General features: G+C 40.2%; 1 protein-coding gene across 1 annotated transcript in view; it reads right to left on the bottom strand.

The window, feature by feature from the left end:
• Positions 1–3112: 3112 nt before the first annotated feature.
• npdc1b (neural proliferation, differentiation and control, 1b) overlaps positions 3113–20263 on the bottom strand; it is a 28469-nt gene continuing 11318 nt past the window's right edge. The window contains exons 3-9 of the mRNA XM_068703867.1: positions 14489–14578; positions 14207–14404; positions 7775–7841; positions 6872–6953; positions 5945–6024; positions 5704–5803; positions 3113–5557 (exon numbers count right to left, since the gene is read on the bottom strand). Coding sequence (XP_068559968.1) covers positions 5486–5557; positions 5704–5803; positions 5945–6024; positions 6872–6953; positions 7775–7841; positions 14207–14404; positions 14489–14578 — 689 coding nt within the window. The 3' untranslated portion in view covers positions 3113–5485. The remainder of the gene's footprint in view (positions 5558–5703; positions 5804–5944; positions 6025–6871; positions 6954–7774; positions 7842–14206; positions 14405–14488; positions 14579–20263) is intronic.

Here is a 20263-nt window from a genome sequence, read left to right as displayed (position 1 = left end):
GGAACTCCATGACTAACGTTGGTGTTCATCAAGGTTTCATTGTTTACATATACAAACTGGGATCGATCTGATAAACAGGACTTAAACCAGTTTAGTGCGGTTCCTTTAACGCCAATCAAATGTTCTAGTCTCTGTAACAGGATGTAATGATCAATGGTGTCGAATGCAGCACCAAGTTCTACTACAACTCATTATTATTATCAGGCTGCTCTAATAAGTCTCTTAAATCTCACCAGTTGATTGGCTGGCTCAGGTTTATAGTTAGGGCTGACTCAGGTTTATAGTTAGGGCTGGCTCAGGTTCTTCTTGGACCAGCCCCTAGATAATCTGCTATAGGCCTAAACTGTCGGGGGACTTCCTAGCATACACTGAGCTCCTCTCTCCTCTTCTCTCTCTCCTTCTATATGAATTCATGTTCCATTAATACACATTACTAACTTTGCTTCTTCCCCGGAGTCTTTGTGCTTTCTCTCCTCACAGGTTTTCATGGATCGTGGTTTTATCTGGACCCTGGTCTTGCTGACACCTACTGCTACTATCATTATTATTAGTCGTTGCATTTCTATTACTATCACCATTGCTGCTTTTATTATTATTATTATTATTCTACTATATCCACAGCTATTATTAGTAGCTGTCATTTTTCCATCATTATTATACTTACTACTCTTATTATATGAATCATTTCTGTCATATGCATTGAATGTGTTGTAACTCTGTTGTTGTTCATTCTGTACACATGACATCTATCACACTTCTGTCCATCCTGATGGAGGATCCTCCTCTGTTGCTTTCTAAGGTCTCTTCCTCTTTTCTCCCTGTTAAAGGTTTTTTTGGGGGAGTTCTTCCTGTACCGATGAGAGGGTTCTGGGACAGAGGATGTCGTATGTGAACCGATTGTAAAGCCCTCTGAGGCAAATTTGTGATTTTGGGCTATTCCAAATAAAATGAGTTGAATTGAAAGACTATTACATTTTATATTTTAATGCCATATGCCAGAACAAGGTCGAGGGTGTGGTTAAAATATGCGGCTGTTTACCATTCTACACTTAGAAATTAAATATGGTGAGTATTTCATTGGTTGAATCCAGAATATACTTAAATTTTCACTTTTTTTTTTATCTAACAAAATAGATAAGAGGTTTTCACTATTTCCCCACAAGAGCTGTGTTCCTTGGATTTATATAGTGTTTACATCTTGCTATGGACCTATTTTGAATGCATTCTTGCAACAGCAATCAGCAAAATATGTCGTCCAACTTAAAGGTCACAGATTTCGTCCAGTAATCATCTTCATGACGCGACATCACTGTGAGCTGCTGTGAGAACAGAAATGGAGAGGAACACATTTTTTCTATAACACTTGTAAATGTGCTCCGTGATGGAAAGAATAGTATAATACAAATGTAACTTCCTAGGCTACTAGCCCCTAGTGGGATTCTATCATCATTTTTTATTGGACCTAAAACAGAGAAACCCAAGGTTGAATGACAACCTTAAAGGGAGTTTTTAAGAAGAACAAACAAAAATACAACTATGAATTAACAACTGAACCAATTTGGGTGAAACAAAGGGTACATTTCATTTTCGGTTACACAAACTTGAGCATTTTCTCAATTTGTTTTCCTTTTTTTAACTTATTGTCTTGTTTTATTAATGCATGTATTTCTTTGATTGTACATGTATTTGGTTCTAATTGTATTCCAATGTTATATTTAAGGGCGACTGTGGCTGAGCAGGGTCATCCTATTATCACAGGATCGGCGGTTCGATCTCCGGCTAGTTGCATGTCGATGTATCGTAGAGCAAGACACTTAACCCCACAATTGTGTGAATGTAGTCGTTGAGGTTCGACTGAGATATCGCTTCTCTTGTTTCTGCATTTTAGATTCATACTCTTGGATTGAATCTTGTATTTGTGGGGCTTTTATTTTGAAAGGGTGGGACTGGGTGGGTGAGAGAGGGGGAGAGGAGACAGAATCATAATGTTTGACACATACACAGAGGTTATTAAATGACAGGCTCTTGTGTGTGTGTGTGTGTGTGTGTGTGTGTGTGTGTGTGTGTGTGTGTGAGTGAGTGAGTGAGTGAGTGAGTGAGTGAGTGAGAGAGAGAGAGACGTACAGACAGACAGACAGACAGACAGGAGGTCTAACAATGCCTTTGACTGAATATCTCCAAGTCATGTGTGTGCGTGTGTGTGTGTGAGAGAGAGAGAGAGAGAGAGAGAGAGAGCGTGTGTGTGTGTGTGTGTGTGTGTGTAACTGGTTGCCATGGGGAGGACGCACCTGGTGTTAGAGGCAGACTGATTAAGAAACGTTACAGTAAACAGTGATTTTGAACAAAACCCCTGCCTCCTTTTAACAAAAAGCAGGAGTCTGAGTGCCAAAATATGGGTATCATGAGAAAGATAAGAGTCTGCCGAACCAATTTTTTGCACAGGTGTTGGCAACGCTGTGTGAGGAGAAGAAGTAAATGTGCTACAAAGCCACACTGAACTAGATGTGTCAGTATTACATTGAGACTGTTTGATAACTAGCTAAAAGTGAGTAAAAAATCGAAATATTTACAGATTCTCGCGGGGCATGACGAGAATCCTGTTGCCATGCAAGGTAAGACATGCAAAGCGTAGTGACTAAAGGTTGCTTCACTAAGCAATGGGCACAACTAGCAGCCTATTCCCACTTGACCCGAGATGCCTGGCAGGAGTGTACTCTTAGAATAATTTTTGTTATTTAGCACCTTTAACTTTTAGGAAGCACATTTAAATGGTATTGTCTAAAAAGCACTGCCTTCATTTTCAAGTTAAATGATTGCTCAAATTTTTTACAACGGCCTGAAATATGACTCTTAATAGTTGGTTCAACCATATTATCCAAAAAGATTTTCATGCTTCTGCCTCCAACCCACAATGGAGATGAACAGAATCAAATTGATCCCATTTCTGAACAATTACATGAACCAGGCAGTGCTTCTTCCAAAGGCAATGGCAAGTTTCTCCATACAACAGGCTTTCCTTGTTGGCAGTATGTTGATGCTTATCCAAAAAGTTGAGTTGAGTAAATTAACCATTTAAACTATGACAGAAAGAAAAAGAGACTTTACAAGAAACCATGTTTCACTTCAGACTATATAAATATTTATTTATTTAATTTCAGCTCTGGTATATCCACATGCACGCTAAACTTGGTGGTTAAGAAGTTCTCCTTCGTGTGTAGAACTCATATGCTGTCTGAAAACAGTATTTATGTATCAAAGGTAGCTAGCTTAGTCACTTGTTCGAGAATACCTTCATGAGGTCAAAACAAGACAACCATCTCAGTTTTTGTTTAGCTCTCAGCACTCCTGAAGGGAAAGCAGAGATAAGTAACATATAGAAAAGGCAAACAACCTTGTTCAACCATAAAAATTGTCCTTTGTTTTGTTCCACAAGCTCAGTAGGTTTGAATAAAACAGTCTTTACAACACAGTTCAAGATCGCCGGTGTTAATACCCCCTGGTATATGATATAAATATTTCTTTTTACACACTGTACGCGTATGTGTGCAGGTCAAATGTAGTTTTAACATGGTCCTCCACTTTGGGAGAGCTGAGAGGCTGAAACATCAGGAGCAGGCTAAAGAGAGGGGCCACAGAGGACAGCTTTCCTGAGAGACAACAGCAAGAGGCCACAGTAACATCCAGGATTCTTTGTCAGACATCTGTCACTGGAGCTGAAGAATCATCCAGGGTGTATAATGTAATCTATGATCTACGCAGTGTGACAACATGAACATTGACAAAATACAGAAAGGCAGTTGTGCACATCCAGTCCTATAGAATATTAAGCAGTTTCAGTAAAGGTATAAGCGTAGAATATTCATTAGGGATGCACCAATCCAATATGTCATATGTGTGACAGTGCCGATACAATCATTATAAAATTCAGCGTTTCTTAGTTATAGTCTTTTAGTCAAGACAGGCCACAGAATTGGTATTGTTAAAGACAACGTTCATCAGTGCATTCCTTATTTCCACACACTGGATTAGATATATTTTATGTCAGGGGGGACATTTTAGAACTTTTGACAGAGCCAGGCTGTTTCTCATTTATTTTCAGCTAATCACCTCCTGGCTGGTGAAGGCAATAGATTTTTCCTTTCTTTGCCAGTATTTTCTAGCCTGTGGGGTTTATTTAATCTTGGAAGGGTTAGTTAGTTGTGTTACTATGATGTGTTCCCTCTCTTTGAAATATATTTTCAACTATATTTAAATATTGTCTATGAATCCATTTTTGTGATTTCTATGATACTGATTTGATTTTCGATAATGTGTCTTATGTGTCATATTGAAAGTATTTTTCGAAATCATTTGTTTGATTGGTTGTACTTGATGACAGAATGATGTCATCAGTTTGATACCAACATAGACCTTGCCCCTTTTTCATGTTTTGCCTGATGAAGACTTGGCAGGATTTAAACATTGCCTGTTCACTTCTAATAAACGTTCTGGAGCTATATTATAGTGTGCAGATACTCTCTGTTTTCCCCTTAATCTACAAAACTTACATTTCAGGTACAAACTGTACTGCACAATAACAGATATAATGGGAAAAAAATATGTTTTCAAAACCTGGACATCACTTCTTGTTTGATACATTTCTTGTCTCATCCACATGTATAGGAACCCTGCAAATAAAGACAACCATAACGAAACAAACAACAGTTCAAGATTTGACGCAGCACTTAGGAATATATATATATATACACACACACACACACACACATATATATATATATATATATATATATATATACATTTGCCATATATAAATACATATTTACATGTGTGTATATGTTTGTGTGTATTTGTATATATATAAATATATATTAGCAAGTTTACGCAAGAAACCTGAACTGAATAAACTGTAAATGCATATTGACTCTCAGGTTTCAATAAAACAGTGTCATCAATTCATGCATAGAGGAACTTCACTGTCAACACATTGGCTACGTATCATACTAATAAAGATCACTGTGTTTTCATGAAATATTAAAATCACGTTTAAAAATGCTTGAATAAAACCAAAGCTTGCGGTGAGAACTCAATGAACTTAAGAATATTTACTGATTAATAGACATTGATATTCATGGCCATCTATCAATCAATGAAGTGATAGAAATACTTAATTGTAGCTCAGTAGCATCAGACAACTCTCTGTGGGCTGGATGCTATTAACACAGGATATTAGATTCAATGTCTGTAACTTGTCAGAAGCCATTCCTACTTCAAACAAGAAGCCAGCCCTGTGACGTCCTTTAAAGGTCCATGAACATCTCACTCCTTATCCTCTTACTCCTCTATGTACGTTACACTATCCATCCTGTCCATTACAGGGGTTAGACTGAGCCCAGCAGTTTATGTGGAGTGTGTGTATGTGTGTAAATGTAACTGTTTGTATGCACAAATGCTGCATACAGAGTTTGAAGCATCTCAAAGTCCAGGTTTACTTGTAGAGCCTTTGAAGGTAAAGGGTGGAGTCGTCAAAGAGTGGGTTCTTCACCTCCATTTCCCCTGTCTAAAGAGAAAGGAACATATTCTGGGTAACATAGTTCATTATCAGAGTTGACATTTTTCTGCAGATAGGGTTATAATTATGTTCAGGCTTTGTTTGAATGGTAATTAGATTCTGTGGGATTTAGATTGATGAATGAGTTTACTCACAGGTGCTAATCCAGGACACTCATACACTGTAAAATCTCCATCCTCGTTCTCCTCATCTGTCGACGCTCCTGAGTCAGGAACTTTTGGCTCATCCCTGTGTCTGCAGAGGTCACAAACACACAGTGTCATACAATATTCAGAGGATAACACCAATTCGATGAGGCAGAGAGGGCAGGGAGGGACCAGGGACAGGGGACAGACACAGAGAAATGAGTGTGTGTGGGTTCAGAGGGTGACTCACTTCTCCAATGAGAGCATCTGCTGCTTCTGGTGCTGGTAGTGGTACATCTGGGCACTGTGGGCCAGCTTCTTGTCCCCAGGCTACAACACACCAAGGGGTAGAGGAGAGATTAGAAAGTCAGAGGTATTCATCCACATCCAGTATCACTGTTCAGTTGACTTTCGTTTCCCAGCATGTGTCCGTACTACACGTGTTCAAGTTCTGAAAGTGCTAAAGGGAACTGTGTGTTTGTTCTTTTAGGAGCGTGTTCTACCCAGCAAGAAACTGTTGGATAACATTGTTAAGGAGGCATCCAACATCAACCAAGAAAGCTTATAATTGAAATGTTATGATATGCTGGCCTATTTAAAAATGTTTTCTGTGTTAAAAGAGCTCTGGAGAGTTTTGAACTGACACCACACAGATTAAGGTCACAGCTAACGGTGCTAACAACTGCAAAAGTGCTGACAGACTGTGTGGGAACCGGAGGGTGGGTGCTACACTACTCAACGCTGACGGTCAGGACAGCTGTAACCGCTGAGTTTACACGTTCACATGCACCAACATAAACTAAATGGCATTCGGTTGGCCCAGCTATGTCAACAAAGCAAGGAGAAGCTCTGATAACTACACACACACACACACACACACACACACACACACACACACACACACACACACACACACACACACACACACACACACACACACACAAAGGGAGAGTGACTTCATTCTCTGCTAAGATAGACATTACTCCACTATATCTTTACATAGATAGTTGTTTGATGATATATTAATGCTCTGAATGTTAAATAAAGCTCCTTTAAAGATATCAGTGTTTAGAAAAATGGCAGTGATTCACAATTTAACATACATGTTTTGGTTGGAATTGTGCTTTTACCATATTCAACAACTATTCAGAGTAATTTTCTTTCCTTTTCTACTCACCAAATTGTCAAAGGCTTGGGCTCTCATCATTCTATATGCAGAGTATTCCCCCTTCTCAGTTAGAGGCACACCTTTCTGCAATCTGTACAAAAAGTTTACAAAGTACTTGAATTCTGATGTTTTTGAAAGCATTTGGAATTGATTGGCATGTTTCTTTGTGAATTATTATTGTATTACCACTGGTGCATGCAAAGTAGGATATTTTAGAACTATGGCAAATAAAACCTCTGAGGTTCATTCTTAAAATGTAAAGTCAATATGTTTTTCCAAGATGTTAGGAACTAAACAGATCGTTTCACTAATTTCTAGTGAATCCAATTTTCACAAGATTAGGATTTTGCAACACTAAATTAGGGGAGCACACTATATGCTAAAGGACTCAATTCTGAACAATACAAGTCTTTGATACAACACAGCATACTGTATTTTCTTATTTGTAGTAGAACACAAACAGGATTGATTTATTAATGGAACAAAAATGCCAATAATTATCTGCTTCTAGTGGCTCAAATGTGAGTATTGACTTTCCTTTGTCGTCTATGCTCGTTAACAGAATATCTTTGTTTTAGACTGCTGGTCAGTCAAAACAAGCAACTATAAGATGTCACCTTGAGATCTCAGAAATTATAAAAAGCATTTTTCTGAAATTTTACGGACCAATAATATACAGTATATCAATGGAATCAATAAAGTTATTGGCAGATTAATCAGCAATGAAAATATTGTTTATTGTAGCCTAACTTGAAGTTAGTTTTAAATAATATTCAACATGTAACCTTAATGTGTTGACTCATAATATTGCCAAATATATATATATATTTTTTTAAATCTAATAGGGGAGATAAATGACACTGTGATTCAGAGTCTAATAAGAAAGTAGAAAGGGAGGAATAGATATCTTACCTGACCCAACAGGCCCCTGCTATGATCAAAGCCAGCGACGCCACCGCAATGAAGACACTGCTCATGACTGAGAAGAAAAACATACACACAGTAAGGGGGAGAGCATGCTGCTTAGATCTGTAGGCGTCCATGGAAGACATGATCCCTGACTGAAAGCTCTGCAACTGTGTTGTAAGCAGACCGTGGAGCTCAAAGAAGAGATAACTGAATGTCATTGTGTCGGTAATGGCCCTGCAGTATCAACAGTAAAAATAGCATTGATAATAGTAATGCAGTGAGGAAGAACAAATTGACAGTAACACACAAGTTCTGTTGTGTAAAAGTCCATAGTAAATTTGAGGTCAGTCCCAAGATTTCAGAGCTTGCAGTGCTAACATTTCATCACACAAAGGAGCTCATTTTAGTAAACTTATTCTGATAATAAATTGTTTGTACTCTTAAGACATTTCAATGCCTGTTCCCGGCAAGATGGGTGTTGTCCAAAGATATATTTTTTTTCATAATTATATTTCTATGATTGAAATCAGGGCAGTTCGAGTGGATTCCTGGCTGCTGCCTTGGTGACTACCGGGAAACTGAACAATGTGTGTGGGAAGCAGGGATTTTTGCAACAAAATATTCCCTAAAAATGTTTGTTTAGGGAATGGTATGTGAGTCCAGTTTGTGTACAGAGGAAACAGGTTGTACAGGGAGATGGCTCTAGCATAAAGAACCTAATGTACTATTTTCTTGAAAAAAGATTCCCGGGTTGTTCTAATTTTAAAATCACAGTCCCATTGCAGTTACAGTAGATACATAATTTGTATTGTACATGACATGGCAGTGTGTTGTACTGCTGACTCCCAACGTAGTCATACCAGCTGATGACGTTTTGTATTCTTTGATCAATCTTGAGGCCAATTGTGTATTTTGCTTCTGGAGGGATACTGAACTACTGACTTAACCTAGAATAGACTATTGTAGGTAAGTATATTGTTTTAGCTTTTACAAGTTGTTATTAGCTGTACCTAGGCTGCTTCAGTGTTAATACTTTTGCAGTTCCTGTCTGTGCAAGGGAGGTGTGACTTTTTGTTTCACCTAGTCAGTTGCACTGCTAAGTGCAAGAGGAGTGGCCTGCACATCTCAAGGATATAAAGAGTCCAGTCAAAGTTTCTCTCCAGTGTGTATTTTGCTTCTGGAGAGATACTGAACTACTGACTCACCTATAGACTAAGGCTACATCCACACTACTCCGTTTCCATTTGAAAACACATATGTTTTGCTACGTTTACACCGAGCGTCCACACTACGCCGGGGAGGAGTTTGGAAACGATCCCGAAGACGGATACGTTTGAAAACTCCGGGTAGCGTATTTGTGTGGACGGATGGAAACGGATAAGTTTGGAAACGATGACGCCCAAACCCCCGTTTGCTACTTGATTGGTTCTTAGCAGTCATGACGTGTCCTTCCATGATTCGTAACACACATATCACGTGACCGGAAATCTTAAACACCATTGATTATCGATCGACTACCAGGTTAATTTAACGTGGACAACTGATTACAGGCGTTGCTGACCTTGTTGTCTTTACTAGCAGCTGTTGTTCAGTTAAAGTCTGCATGTCTGCGGAAGAAGCAGCTGTTATTGGAGCCATCAGTGAGCGGCGTGTCCAGAGGTGTTATCAGACCTACGGAGCGGCTGTCTGATTTGGCAGGCTTTGAGGACGATGGACACAAAAAGGAGGACTTTCCTGTCTTTATTAATGCTTATTTTGTTCTGCACAACTATTGTGAAGTCCACAGATAAAATGTAAAGGATCAAAAGCAGTAATTGCTCTCCAGTAGGACAGATAGTTAAGCCACCAGCAGAGCTACGAGTGAGAACAGACAACAACGAAACCGAGGAAATGAGTGAGAGATGTGTGTTGACCACATTTATGAACCCATAATCTAGTAAACTTTTATGTGTAAGTGTTGATTTTAAAGTAAATGTGATGTGTGTGAGAGAGAGAGAGAGCAGCGCTGTAACTAACTTTAAGACTGAAAAATAAAACTTCTAAAACTTTCCAAGAAATGTGTCTGTTTGAGTTTATAGAGGAAGATTTTAGAGAAGATCTTAAGAATCAAACTTGACCTTTCATTATTAAAGACTACTTTATTACTCTGTCGTATTTTTTGTAACTAAGCAACCAAACTACTTCCTGTTTACATCGGTGCATGCCCAGTGTACGTGAAGAGTCACGTGATATTCGTTTTCAGGCGTGCTAGTCTGGACATTATTTCGAAAACGATGCTGAAATGCCGTGTGGACGGAGATCGTCCATACCAAACGGAGTAGTATGGACATGACCTAAGTATATTGTTCTAGCTTTTACAAGTTGTTATTAGCTGTACCTAGGCTGCTTAAGTGTTAATACTTTTGCAGTTCATGTCTGTGCAAGGGAGGTGTGACCTTTGGTTCACTTAGTCAATTGCTCTGGTAAATGCAAGGGAAGTGGCCTGCACTCCTGGCAGACAATGAGCAATCAGTAGGTAGCTGTACTTAACCACTGCTGGTGGTTGGAAGCGTCTCCTCCAACTTCCCCTCCTCCAACTTCCCCTCCTCCAACTTCCTGCCTTCTCCCTGATGATTTCGCCAACTTCTTTGACAAGAAAGTAAACGATATCAGATACTCCTCTCAGTCCCCCGTTCCCTGTCCGCCCTCTCCCGCTCTACCCTGTCCAGCTCTTAGCCCACAGCTCTCCCTCCCCTCTCCATGCCCCATCTTACCCTATCTTGCTCCCCTCTCCCCTAACGAGGTCCTCAACCTTGTTACATCTAACCAACCCACCACATGCTCCCTTGACCCGATCCCCTCGCCTCTTCTTCAGTCTATTGCGACTGAACTCCTTCCTTTCCTCACCCACCTCATTAACACATCTCTTCTTTCAGGATGCTTTCCCACGGCTTTCAAGACTGCCAGAGTCACCCCCCTTCTGAAGAAACCATCACTTGACCCCTTTGATGTCAAGAACTTCAGACCAGTTTCTCTTCTACCCTTTCTATTCAAAACACTTGAACGTACTGTCTTTAACCAACTGTCTTCCTATCTCCACCAGAACAGCCTCTTGGACCCCCACCAGTCCGGGTCCAAGGTGAGTCACTCGACTGAGACAGCCCTCCTTGCGGTGACAGAGTCGCTTCATGCCGCAAGAGCGAACTCTCCTCTGTCCTGATTCTCCTGGACCTGTCTGCGGCGTTTGACACGGTGAACCACCAGATCCTCCTCTCCACCCTTGAGGAGATGGGCATCTCAGGCTCTGCACTCTCCCTGTTTGTATCCTACCTCACAGGTTGATCCTACCAGGTGACATGGAGGGGGGCTGTGTCGGAACCACGCATGCTGACTGCGGGGGTTCCACAAGGTTCAGTTCTGGGCCCCCTTCTCTTCTCACTCTACACAACATCTCTGGGTTCTGTTATTTGCTCGCATGACTTCTCGTACCATTGTTATGCCAACAACACCCAGCTGGTCTTGTCATTTCCCCCCGGTGACACTCAAGTGGAGGTATGCATCGCTGCGTGCTTGGCTGACATCTCAAAGATGGCGACACACCACCTGAAGCTCAACCTGGACAAAACCGAGCTACTGTTCCTCCCGGGGAACGGTTGCCCGCACCGAGACCTGTCCATCACCATTGATGATACCGACTCGGACTGCGAGGAATCTGGGTGTGACCCTGGATGACCAACTGTCATTCTCAGCAAACATTGCATCGGTTACACGCTCCTGCAGATTCCTGCTCTACAACATCAGGAGGATTCGCCCCTTCCTCACTGACGAGACGGCGCAGGTGCTCATCCAGGCTCTTGTCATCTCCTGTCTGGACTACTGCAACTCACTACTTGCCGGAGCCCCGGCGTCGGCTATCAGACCTCTGGAGCTTGTCCAGAAAGTTGCAGCTCGTCTAGTGTTCAATCACCCCAAGTTCTCCCACACAACTTCCCTTCTCCGTTCTCTACATTGGCTCCCTGTAAGAGCTTGCATCCAGTTTAAGACAGGGCAGTGAAAGGAACAGCTCCTTCCTATCTCCAGGCCATGGTCAAGCCCTACATCCCCACCCGACTACTTCGCTCTGCTGCCTCGGGGCGATTGGTTGCCCCGTCGCTCAGAGGTCCCTGTGGCCAATCGACCCGGTCACAGCTGTTTTCTGTCCTGGTCCCACAGTGGTGGAATGAACTCCCCACAGACGTCAGCACAGCAGAGTCCCTGCCCATCTTTCATCAGGCTGAAAACTCACCTCTTCAAATAGTACTACCCTGAGCCTTCCACATAGCACTTATTGTATTCATATTAGTTTGTTGCACTTATTGTATTCATATTAGTTTGTTGCACTTATTGTATTCGTATTAGTCTGTTGCACTTATTGGATTCGTATTGGCTTGTTTTTGCACTGCACTTTTGCTCTGAGTTATGCTCTGGTTCATGCTCTTAGATGCTTGTGTAAACAAGGAGATGCACTTATGACTTCTGGTGACTAGTAGTTATCTTGAATACCTATGTTGAATACACTTATTGTAAGTCGCTTTGGATAAAAGTGTCTGCTAAATGACTTTAATGTAATGTAACTGTTACCCTACATGTGTTGTTGACTTAAAGAGATAATTACACATATGCCTTTGCTGAAAGTCAGTATAAATAAGGCTCTAACTTTAAATAGGGTTAAAATATACCTGCTTCTATTCATGCAATCAAGACAGTTTTTAATCTAATCTGTCCTAATTGTCCCACCAATTTTTTGAAATAGGAATATAGGTGTGAAACAGGAATCAACTGGGGCTAAATTGTCACGGTGGGGAGTAAAACCACTGGTGAGCTGAAGTCTTCCTTTAGATTTTTAGCTGTCAAATCACATTGGGAGCTGAATCTGTCATAGAACATCTGTAAGAGCTATCTTAAAGGAACCTGACATCCTTCCCTCTTTATTAGAGATAAAGATTTCTGGACAATAGGCACAATAGTTTCAGGCTTTCATTTATTCCATAATAAGAGCTCTTTATTCTAATTCACTAGAACTTGTATGGAGCCAAATCCAGGCCAATAGTTTTGATCATTTGAAAAAAAAAAAAAGTAAACTGAAAGTTCAAGTTGTGGTCTTGAACTTTGAATGTACCGTATTTTCCGCACTATAAGGCGCACTTAAAAGCCTTTAATTTTCTCAAAAAACGACAGTGCGCCTTGTAATCCGGAGCGCCTTATATATGGATCAATTGGTTAATTGGTTGATCCATACTGGTTGTACACGACGCTCTGTCAAAATGTTTCAGTACGACTGGTAAACTACAAAGCCGCACCGCTTGCAGCATTACGGCTACCGTAGTCAGGGGCGTCGCCGAAGTAATAGCGGTAAACACCGCTCGAGAGTTACTATATTGTGAATGCACTAACGTTTGATTTAGTGGTATCAGACTGTTTCTTTTACGTGTTTACTGAATCAGGGAAAAGTTCCCCTCTACGTTTAAGTTACCGTATTGTGAATGAAATCAAAAATCAATAAAGTTTGACTGAATGATTTATCTGACTGTTTTGTTGACATTCCCTTTAGCACAGCTCCATCTAAAGGATGCATAACGCAACCCCAGTCAAACGTTTGACTGTAGTAGCTTCTATTCTATGCGCCTTATAATCCGGTGCGCCCTATATATAAAAACAGTTCTAAAATAGGCCATTCATTGAAGGTGCGCCTTATAATCCGGTGCGCCTTATAGTGCGGAAAATACGGTATTCAAACTAAAAAAAAATTTCAGTTCTGGAATTGTTTTAATTAAAATATTCATTTTAATTTTCCACTTTCATATATATATTTATATTTGAGGTCTTATATTTTTCAGATTCAGATGTTATTTTTTTGGTTTCAAATCTTTTTTTCACTTTCAGACTTTTGGCCCTGATCTGGCGTGAGGGGCATGGCATCAACTGAGAGGGGCGAGTAATCACGAGTGACACCGTAACAAAGAATGCTGTGTTCTGTATCGTGTGGATAGTACTTTTAGTACTAAGTACTTTGATCTCATCAAATGTCTTCTTGTCTTAATGAGTTTTTACTGTGTTCACATTACAGGCTGCCTTGCTGCAAAATGAACATCCTCTTGTGGGACAATACAGATGTTAACTAAACTAAGCAGTTTCCCAAGCTAGTTTAGCCAAACTTTACACCACTGGATGATAATTCCTTAAAATCACTGTCATTCAGATGCTTGCTCAGATGCTGTATTGCCCTCTATTCATATTTTTATGTTTTTTTTTTTATATTTTTGGTGTTTTTAATACATGTGTTACCTGTAAATAAACTAATCAAACCAAATATCACTCACAACAATACTCAAGTCACAACTACAGTTACTTTGTTAAGCCCAAGAAATACAACTCTAACAAGAAATTAGGTTATGGCCAAAGGACATGAAGACTTACTGATGAAGACATGATCATTAGAGGGGTAGGGGAGGATGATGGGATCGCTGAGCAGAACGGTAGTGTGGTTTGTGGTTGGTGGAGCCATGCTGCTGAACGAGACGTTTGTGGGCTGCTCTGTGGGAGACGCTCTGTGGGCGGCGCCAGCCTCAGTGAGCTGTTTGGATTTGGAGTTAGAGAAGTCTTGGGGGCGTGGAGCTGAGATAAGGAATAAAACGTTATATGTCAGCAGGGATGTAGGGGTAAATATGAATATGGGTCTAGTAGTGGCCTATCCTGTACCTGGCAGCCTGGACTCAGTTCTCTGTTCACTGATGATGGCAGAGAGGAAGTCGATCTCCTCATCCAGTTCAGGATAAATGCTCACCTTACCTGGAGGAACATGAAATCAGAATCCGTCACGGATTTAACAACACACTAATTCATACAAAGGGGTCAATCAAAGAGATGAAACTACATAGTAGGAAGATCCAGCCAACAAAAAACAAAACTGAAGCAACAACAAAAACAGATTGTTGCTGGTGAAGATGGTAAATGAGGTCAGTCACAGTCGACCAGCGTCTACTCAAGTTATAAACCAGCCACAAGTGAACCAGTATGTAAAAGGTCAACTCAATGATTTAACAATGCACTATCACAAAGTTGGAGTCACAATTGAAGCAGTACAGGTCAAAATATCCTGACTTTTAGTCCCTGGTATGGGTCAAATTGACAAAAATGACCCCGCTTCCCATAATCCAACTCAGTAGCATCTTTTGTTAGAATGTCCATGCCTAATAAATATCCATGTTTTTCAAACTACACAACCCCAGTCTAAGCAGAAATGACTAATGATCATTAGAGTTATTCTTTCAGAGCCAGAGAAGACAGTATACAACTGTTTACATAGGCAGTATAATGCTTCCCCTTTCTTTCATTTTATTTGTTGGTTGCGATGTTTATATTTTTGTAGGTTTGTTTATGACAGAATGAAACTAAACCAAACTCAGTTACGAGTAAACTGTACATCAAATGTATAATTGGCGAAGTACCCCTCTAAGGTCAGACCATCAGCTTCCCCCTACTGAAAACATTTTTTACCATGATGACCTTATCAAGCGAGCACAGCTAAACAGATTCAGGAGCATGAGTTAGCTTTTTAACCATCTTGACCATATTAAAGACCAGTTATGGCCATTAAAAGACAAGCACTCATTACAATCTTTTTCCATCTGAATTCTGTCAAAAAAGCTGGTTGTTTAATAGCTATGTTAGCATGGAGCCACAAGTCTCCTTGAAACAAATACATGATATCACCCAACAGAACAACTGACCAGCATGCAAGCCACAGCTGTTTTTTCTTGTTTTGTTGTCTTCATAAGGATGCCTGCCCTCCGATAGTCTGGCGCCCTGTCCAAGGTGAACCTTGCCTTCGCCTAATGTCAGCTGGGATCAGCTCCATCCCCCACGCAACCGTGAATAGGGACAGCGACTAAAGATAATGGATGGACGGATAAGCAAACTGCAAGATACAGGTCTTTCAGGTCTATGAATGCAGATCACTAAAATGGCACAACAATCCAACTTCTTACTGTCAAAACTCTAGAGTAAGACCAGGATATTTAGACACATTGACATGGAGGAGCTGGGGATTGAACCGCATCTTCTGAAAGGAAGACGACCCTCTGCCTTTAGCTCAGAGGTAGTGATAGTGCAGGGAGAGCTACTGCTGCTGCAGGAGGAGTCCTGGGGAGGACTGGAATAAACACGGCAAAAGCTGCTCTAATACAGCCATAAAATAAGAGAAAGAATAAGATAAAGATAAAGGCCTAATTCAAGTCGGTCGACTACCATGGAGCTTTAGGGCCACCGTTAATAGTTAATAAGTTAATTAATAAGTCAAAATATTACGAAAATAAGTTTTATGAAACTAAATCTTTAGTAACTCAAGTCAGGTCTCATTTTTGTGTCTTACGACTAACTGCAGTCAGCTCTGCGGCCAACCAAAGGCAACTTCAAAACTGTAGTCTAAAAGGTGGTCAGCTATTCTACAAAAAGATTGTTGATGTTTGAAATGTACTGTTCCTCTAGCTCCCACTGCCTTTCTCTTTGTACATCCCTGTCCTGTGCAAGAGCACAATGCCCTGTGTTGCTTCCCATTTACAGAGCCAAGGAAGTGTGTGAACACACCAGAAACCACAAACAGAACAGATAGCAGTCCGTGAGGAGATATTCTCTGAATTTGACAAAAAGTATATTGGATTAGAATCACTGACTGCTGCTTTCAATGGTTCAAATGAGTCAGACTGGCATTCAAAATCCTCCTTCTTCCTAAAGAATGATCTGAGTCACACAGATGAACTGATATTAGCTCTATGGCACTACTGCTGCTGAATGCTGGGAATTGGAGTCGTTTGTCAATTTGGGAATACTGCGGAGGGTATTCGGTGTATTAAAAAAAAGATAACACGTCTTTTGCAACATTGATTGTTTAATGAACCAGTCCTCATGTTGTCCACTGTGTTGTACTGCAGAGAAAAATCACACTGCAAGTTTACAACCCTGATGACTATTAATTAGGAAGTCACATGGGCGTGAGAGCTGAAAGTGCCGTATGTGTATGTCTCTGTATATGTCATGATGCTTGTACTTTTTTCTACGACGTTTGGTAACTGAGAAACAGACTGTGCAGCCATCTCATTATAGCCGTAACCTTGCAGTCCACAAGATGTCTTTGAAGACAGAGAACACTGAAGTTTGTTTAAAAGGAAGATAAAGGAGGACTGGTACAGACTGGTTCAAACCCTCACCATACTTTGTTATGAAGCTTGTTTATCACTGTGTATAAAAGACAGATCGCTGAGCAGCAACTGTATGTGATACAACTCTGCTCCTTCTTGCAAGAATTTTTCCAACAGTCTCTTAAAAAAAAACAAGATCAAAGAGTGTGCATGTATGGAAGCAGAATACAGTCATATGAGAAAATAAATATTAGCCCTGTTTTTCTGAATTAACCTCAGGTCTACATTAAAATCATGAACAAAAAGCATCACTAGAGCAACAGGGAGAGAATGGAAGATGAGAGGAGAAAGAAAGCCAGAACACATTCTATGTGCGAAATCTGACTGAATACAACCTCATGTTTGAACTTGTTATGCATGCCATATGCATGGCTTTTTTCATAGGTCATTTTGTTATATGGCCAGTGAAATTGAAATGGTCAGTTCACCCCAATTACAAAAAACATACATTCTCTCTTACCACTAGTGTTATAGCAATGCAAATAGTTTTGGTTTTATTCAGTAGGTTTCGACAAATCTGTCTCAATCTGTATCATTTCTCCCTCCATCTCTAAACAGTGGAGGTGAACAGCAACATCCCTTTCCAGAAACAGCTTCTGTTACTCTGGGTAATACAGAAAACACATTTTCTATTCAGCCAGTAGAATAAACAGTACAATCAATTAAGGACCAGACAAATACAACCAAAACCACGTCGGGGAGTAGCCTTTCCCTGATCTGTACCTCAACATAGTCTCTGAGCTCTGCAGGCACTTCTTTCCACCTCAAGACTTAGTTTTTGCTCTGTTATGGATAGTCAGCTATGAAACCTTAATATAGACAAACGTGTGCTTTTCCAATCATGTCCAACATGTCTTCAATCAAACATCAAAAAGATGATCAAGAGAAATAGAAGTAAATTAAATTGGGGGTTTATTATTTTTAATGACTTGGCAAACATTTCTAAAATCCTGTTTTCTCTGTGTCCTAAAGGGGTACTGAATGTTGATTGATGAGGGGAAAAATGAATTTAAAACATTTTAGCTGCAACATTGTAAAACAAAGTGACGAGGTCAGAATACTTTTGGAACGCACTGTAGCTGATAACTGCATGCACGTTACACTGGAAAGCATCCAAACAGTTAAACTACAGACCAGACAGACAGAGCTAGATTAGATGAGCTGGGATGCTGTTCTTTTGCAAACAGCAGCGGTGGATAAGAAATTGCAGACAGAGCAGATTGAATTAGGTTTCTATTTGTTTACATATTCATGCTTATGAAACAGATGTATTGATAAAGTATTGTCTTTTTACTCGCAAATGTAACGAGTGTAGTTGTTTGTCATAGTAATCAATCGCTTCACCTACTTCACTTCACTGTCTCCACCGCAGCCTCTCTGTTTTGTATGCTGACTTTGTTCCGTGTGTGTGTGTGTGTTTCTCTGTGTGTGTGTGTGTGTGTGTGTGTGTGTGTGTAGTTGGAGGAGCTGAGCTTGAAACAGAGAGCAGAGGAGATGCTACAGAGCAATAATAAATTACACTAAAACATTAAAAAACGTATAAAAACATCAGTAAAGTCAGGTTTATCAATACTCTGGTCTTTAATAATTTAGGACTGGGGCCCGTTTATTATTGTGTTTTGGTACCCATCCCGACCCTCATATAACGTAAAAACACTCTCTAGAGCCAGTGTTGGTTTGTCCTTTCTCGGCTGCTGTAGAAACATGAAGGTCCAACATGGAGAACTCCCGCTGCATAGGGATGTAGATATAAATGGCTTTTTCTATGCTAAGGAAAACAACAATCTTAGTTTCAGGCAGTGGCAGGCCGTGTACCTTCAGTGCTGTCCTACAGTTGAACCACCTCCTAATATCCTCATTATGACGCCACAGCTATGGTTATTATTTGTTTTGTGTAAACACCTCATATTCACATAACACTGCAACATTTGACAAGTGAAATAAAATGTTGCATGAAGCTCAACACCTATAAGGGCTATAAATACACTAACTGCAGAGTGCAGATACATGAATACACACAAAACTATGAAGGATGCAAGTCCATCCTGTGAATGTTAGTTAGTCCTGATGGGTAGGTGCTCCTTGCATGGTAGCTCCTGTCGTCAGTGTATGAATGGGTGTGAATGGGTGAATGATGAATGTAGTGTTAAAGAGCTTTGAGTGGTCAGAAGACTAGAAAAGCGCTATACAAGTACAGTTCATTTATCATTATGCAATAGTTATGAATATTATATTCCATTTCTGTCAATTAATCCCCTTAAATGTTACATACTGTTCCTTTAAGACCAGAGCAAAAACCCTTTAAAGGAGCAAAGAGAAAATGTCTATGGGTGAATAGAATAGCTGGTTAGTCTTTGTATTAGAATAATAGTATAAATAGCATTTCAGAACTGATGACAAAACCACACTTACTAACACAACGGTCAACTAAAATAAGGACAATTCTGATTTAAATGAGGTACTATGTGCTCAAATAATAAGTGAAGTAAGATTATTAATATGACCAGACATTAGATTTATCTGAGTTGTCGATGGTCTGTGCTACAGGCACATTTTAGTCTGTACAAAAGTATTGAGGTTTGACATATCATCTGATACCAACAGGATGTGATGTTTACAGCCTAATCTCAGTTCATCAAACTAATACTATTTTCTTCATCCATTCACTCATGTTGCTAAAAACAAAGCACTTTTACCCCCTGATAAGTCCCACATTTACTGGCACTCATTATCACTTCTCAACAGAACTGGTAGAGTAGGACCCAAAAGCAGAGATTCACAAGGAGCATTAGCTTCAGACCACTGTTGACTGAGGTAAATGGAAGCGAGGAGCTGGAATTGTGCCCACTGGGAGCCTCTGAAGTCTCCCTCTGGTAAAATGCATGACTCATTTGTAGAAGAAGCACTGAGAGGGACAGGAACACTGATCCATTAGTCTACCTGGCTGCTACACTGCAATCACACCCATATTTGGAATATAAGCACTGTTCATATGGTTGTTGTTCCATTTGTGTTTTATAGTCACATCAATATGTATTATTTTGATTTACATGGTGCTGTGGCTAAAATGATACACTCATATGTGATTTTAATTTAAGGGGACCTGCAATGATTTGAGACATTGAGAGCCACCGGAATCCAAAGTCAAATTCCTTGAATGTGTAAAAATACTTCAACAAAGCTGAATCTGATTCTGAAAGTTTACTCACAGCGGTGGAGTACTGTTCATCCTGTGAAATTACTTTTAACAGGGAGTCTGTGTTATAAACCTTTGGGC

The sequence above is a fragment of the Cebidichthys violaceus genome, unplaced genomic scaffold (genome assembly GCF_023349555.1).
Source record: "Cebidichthys violaceus isolate CVI_PGR_0920_01 unplaced genomic scaffold, fCebVio1.0.p SCAF_9, whole genome shotgun sequence".
Classification (NCBI taxonomy): domain Eukaryota; kingdom Metazoa; phylum Chordata; class Actinopteri; order Perciformes; family Stichaeidae; genus Cebidichthys; species Cebidichthys violaceus.
The sequence above is the reverse complement of the archived record's forward strand: the minus strand, read 5'-3'. Positions and strand labels throughout refer to the sequence as shown.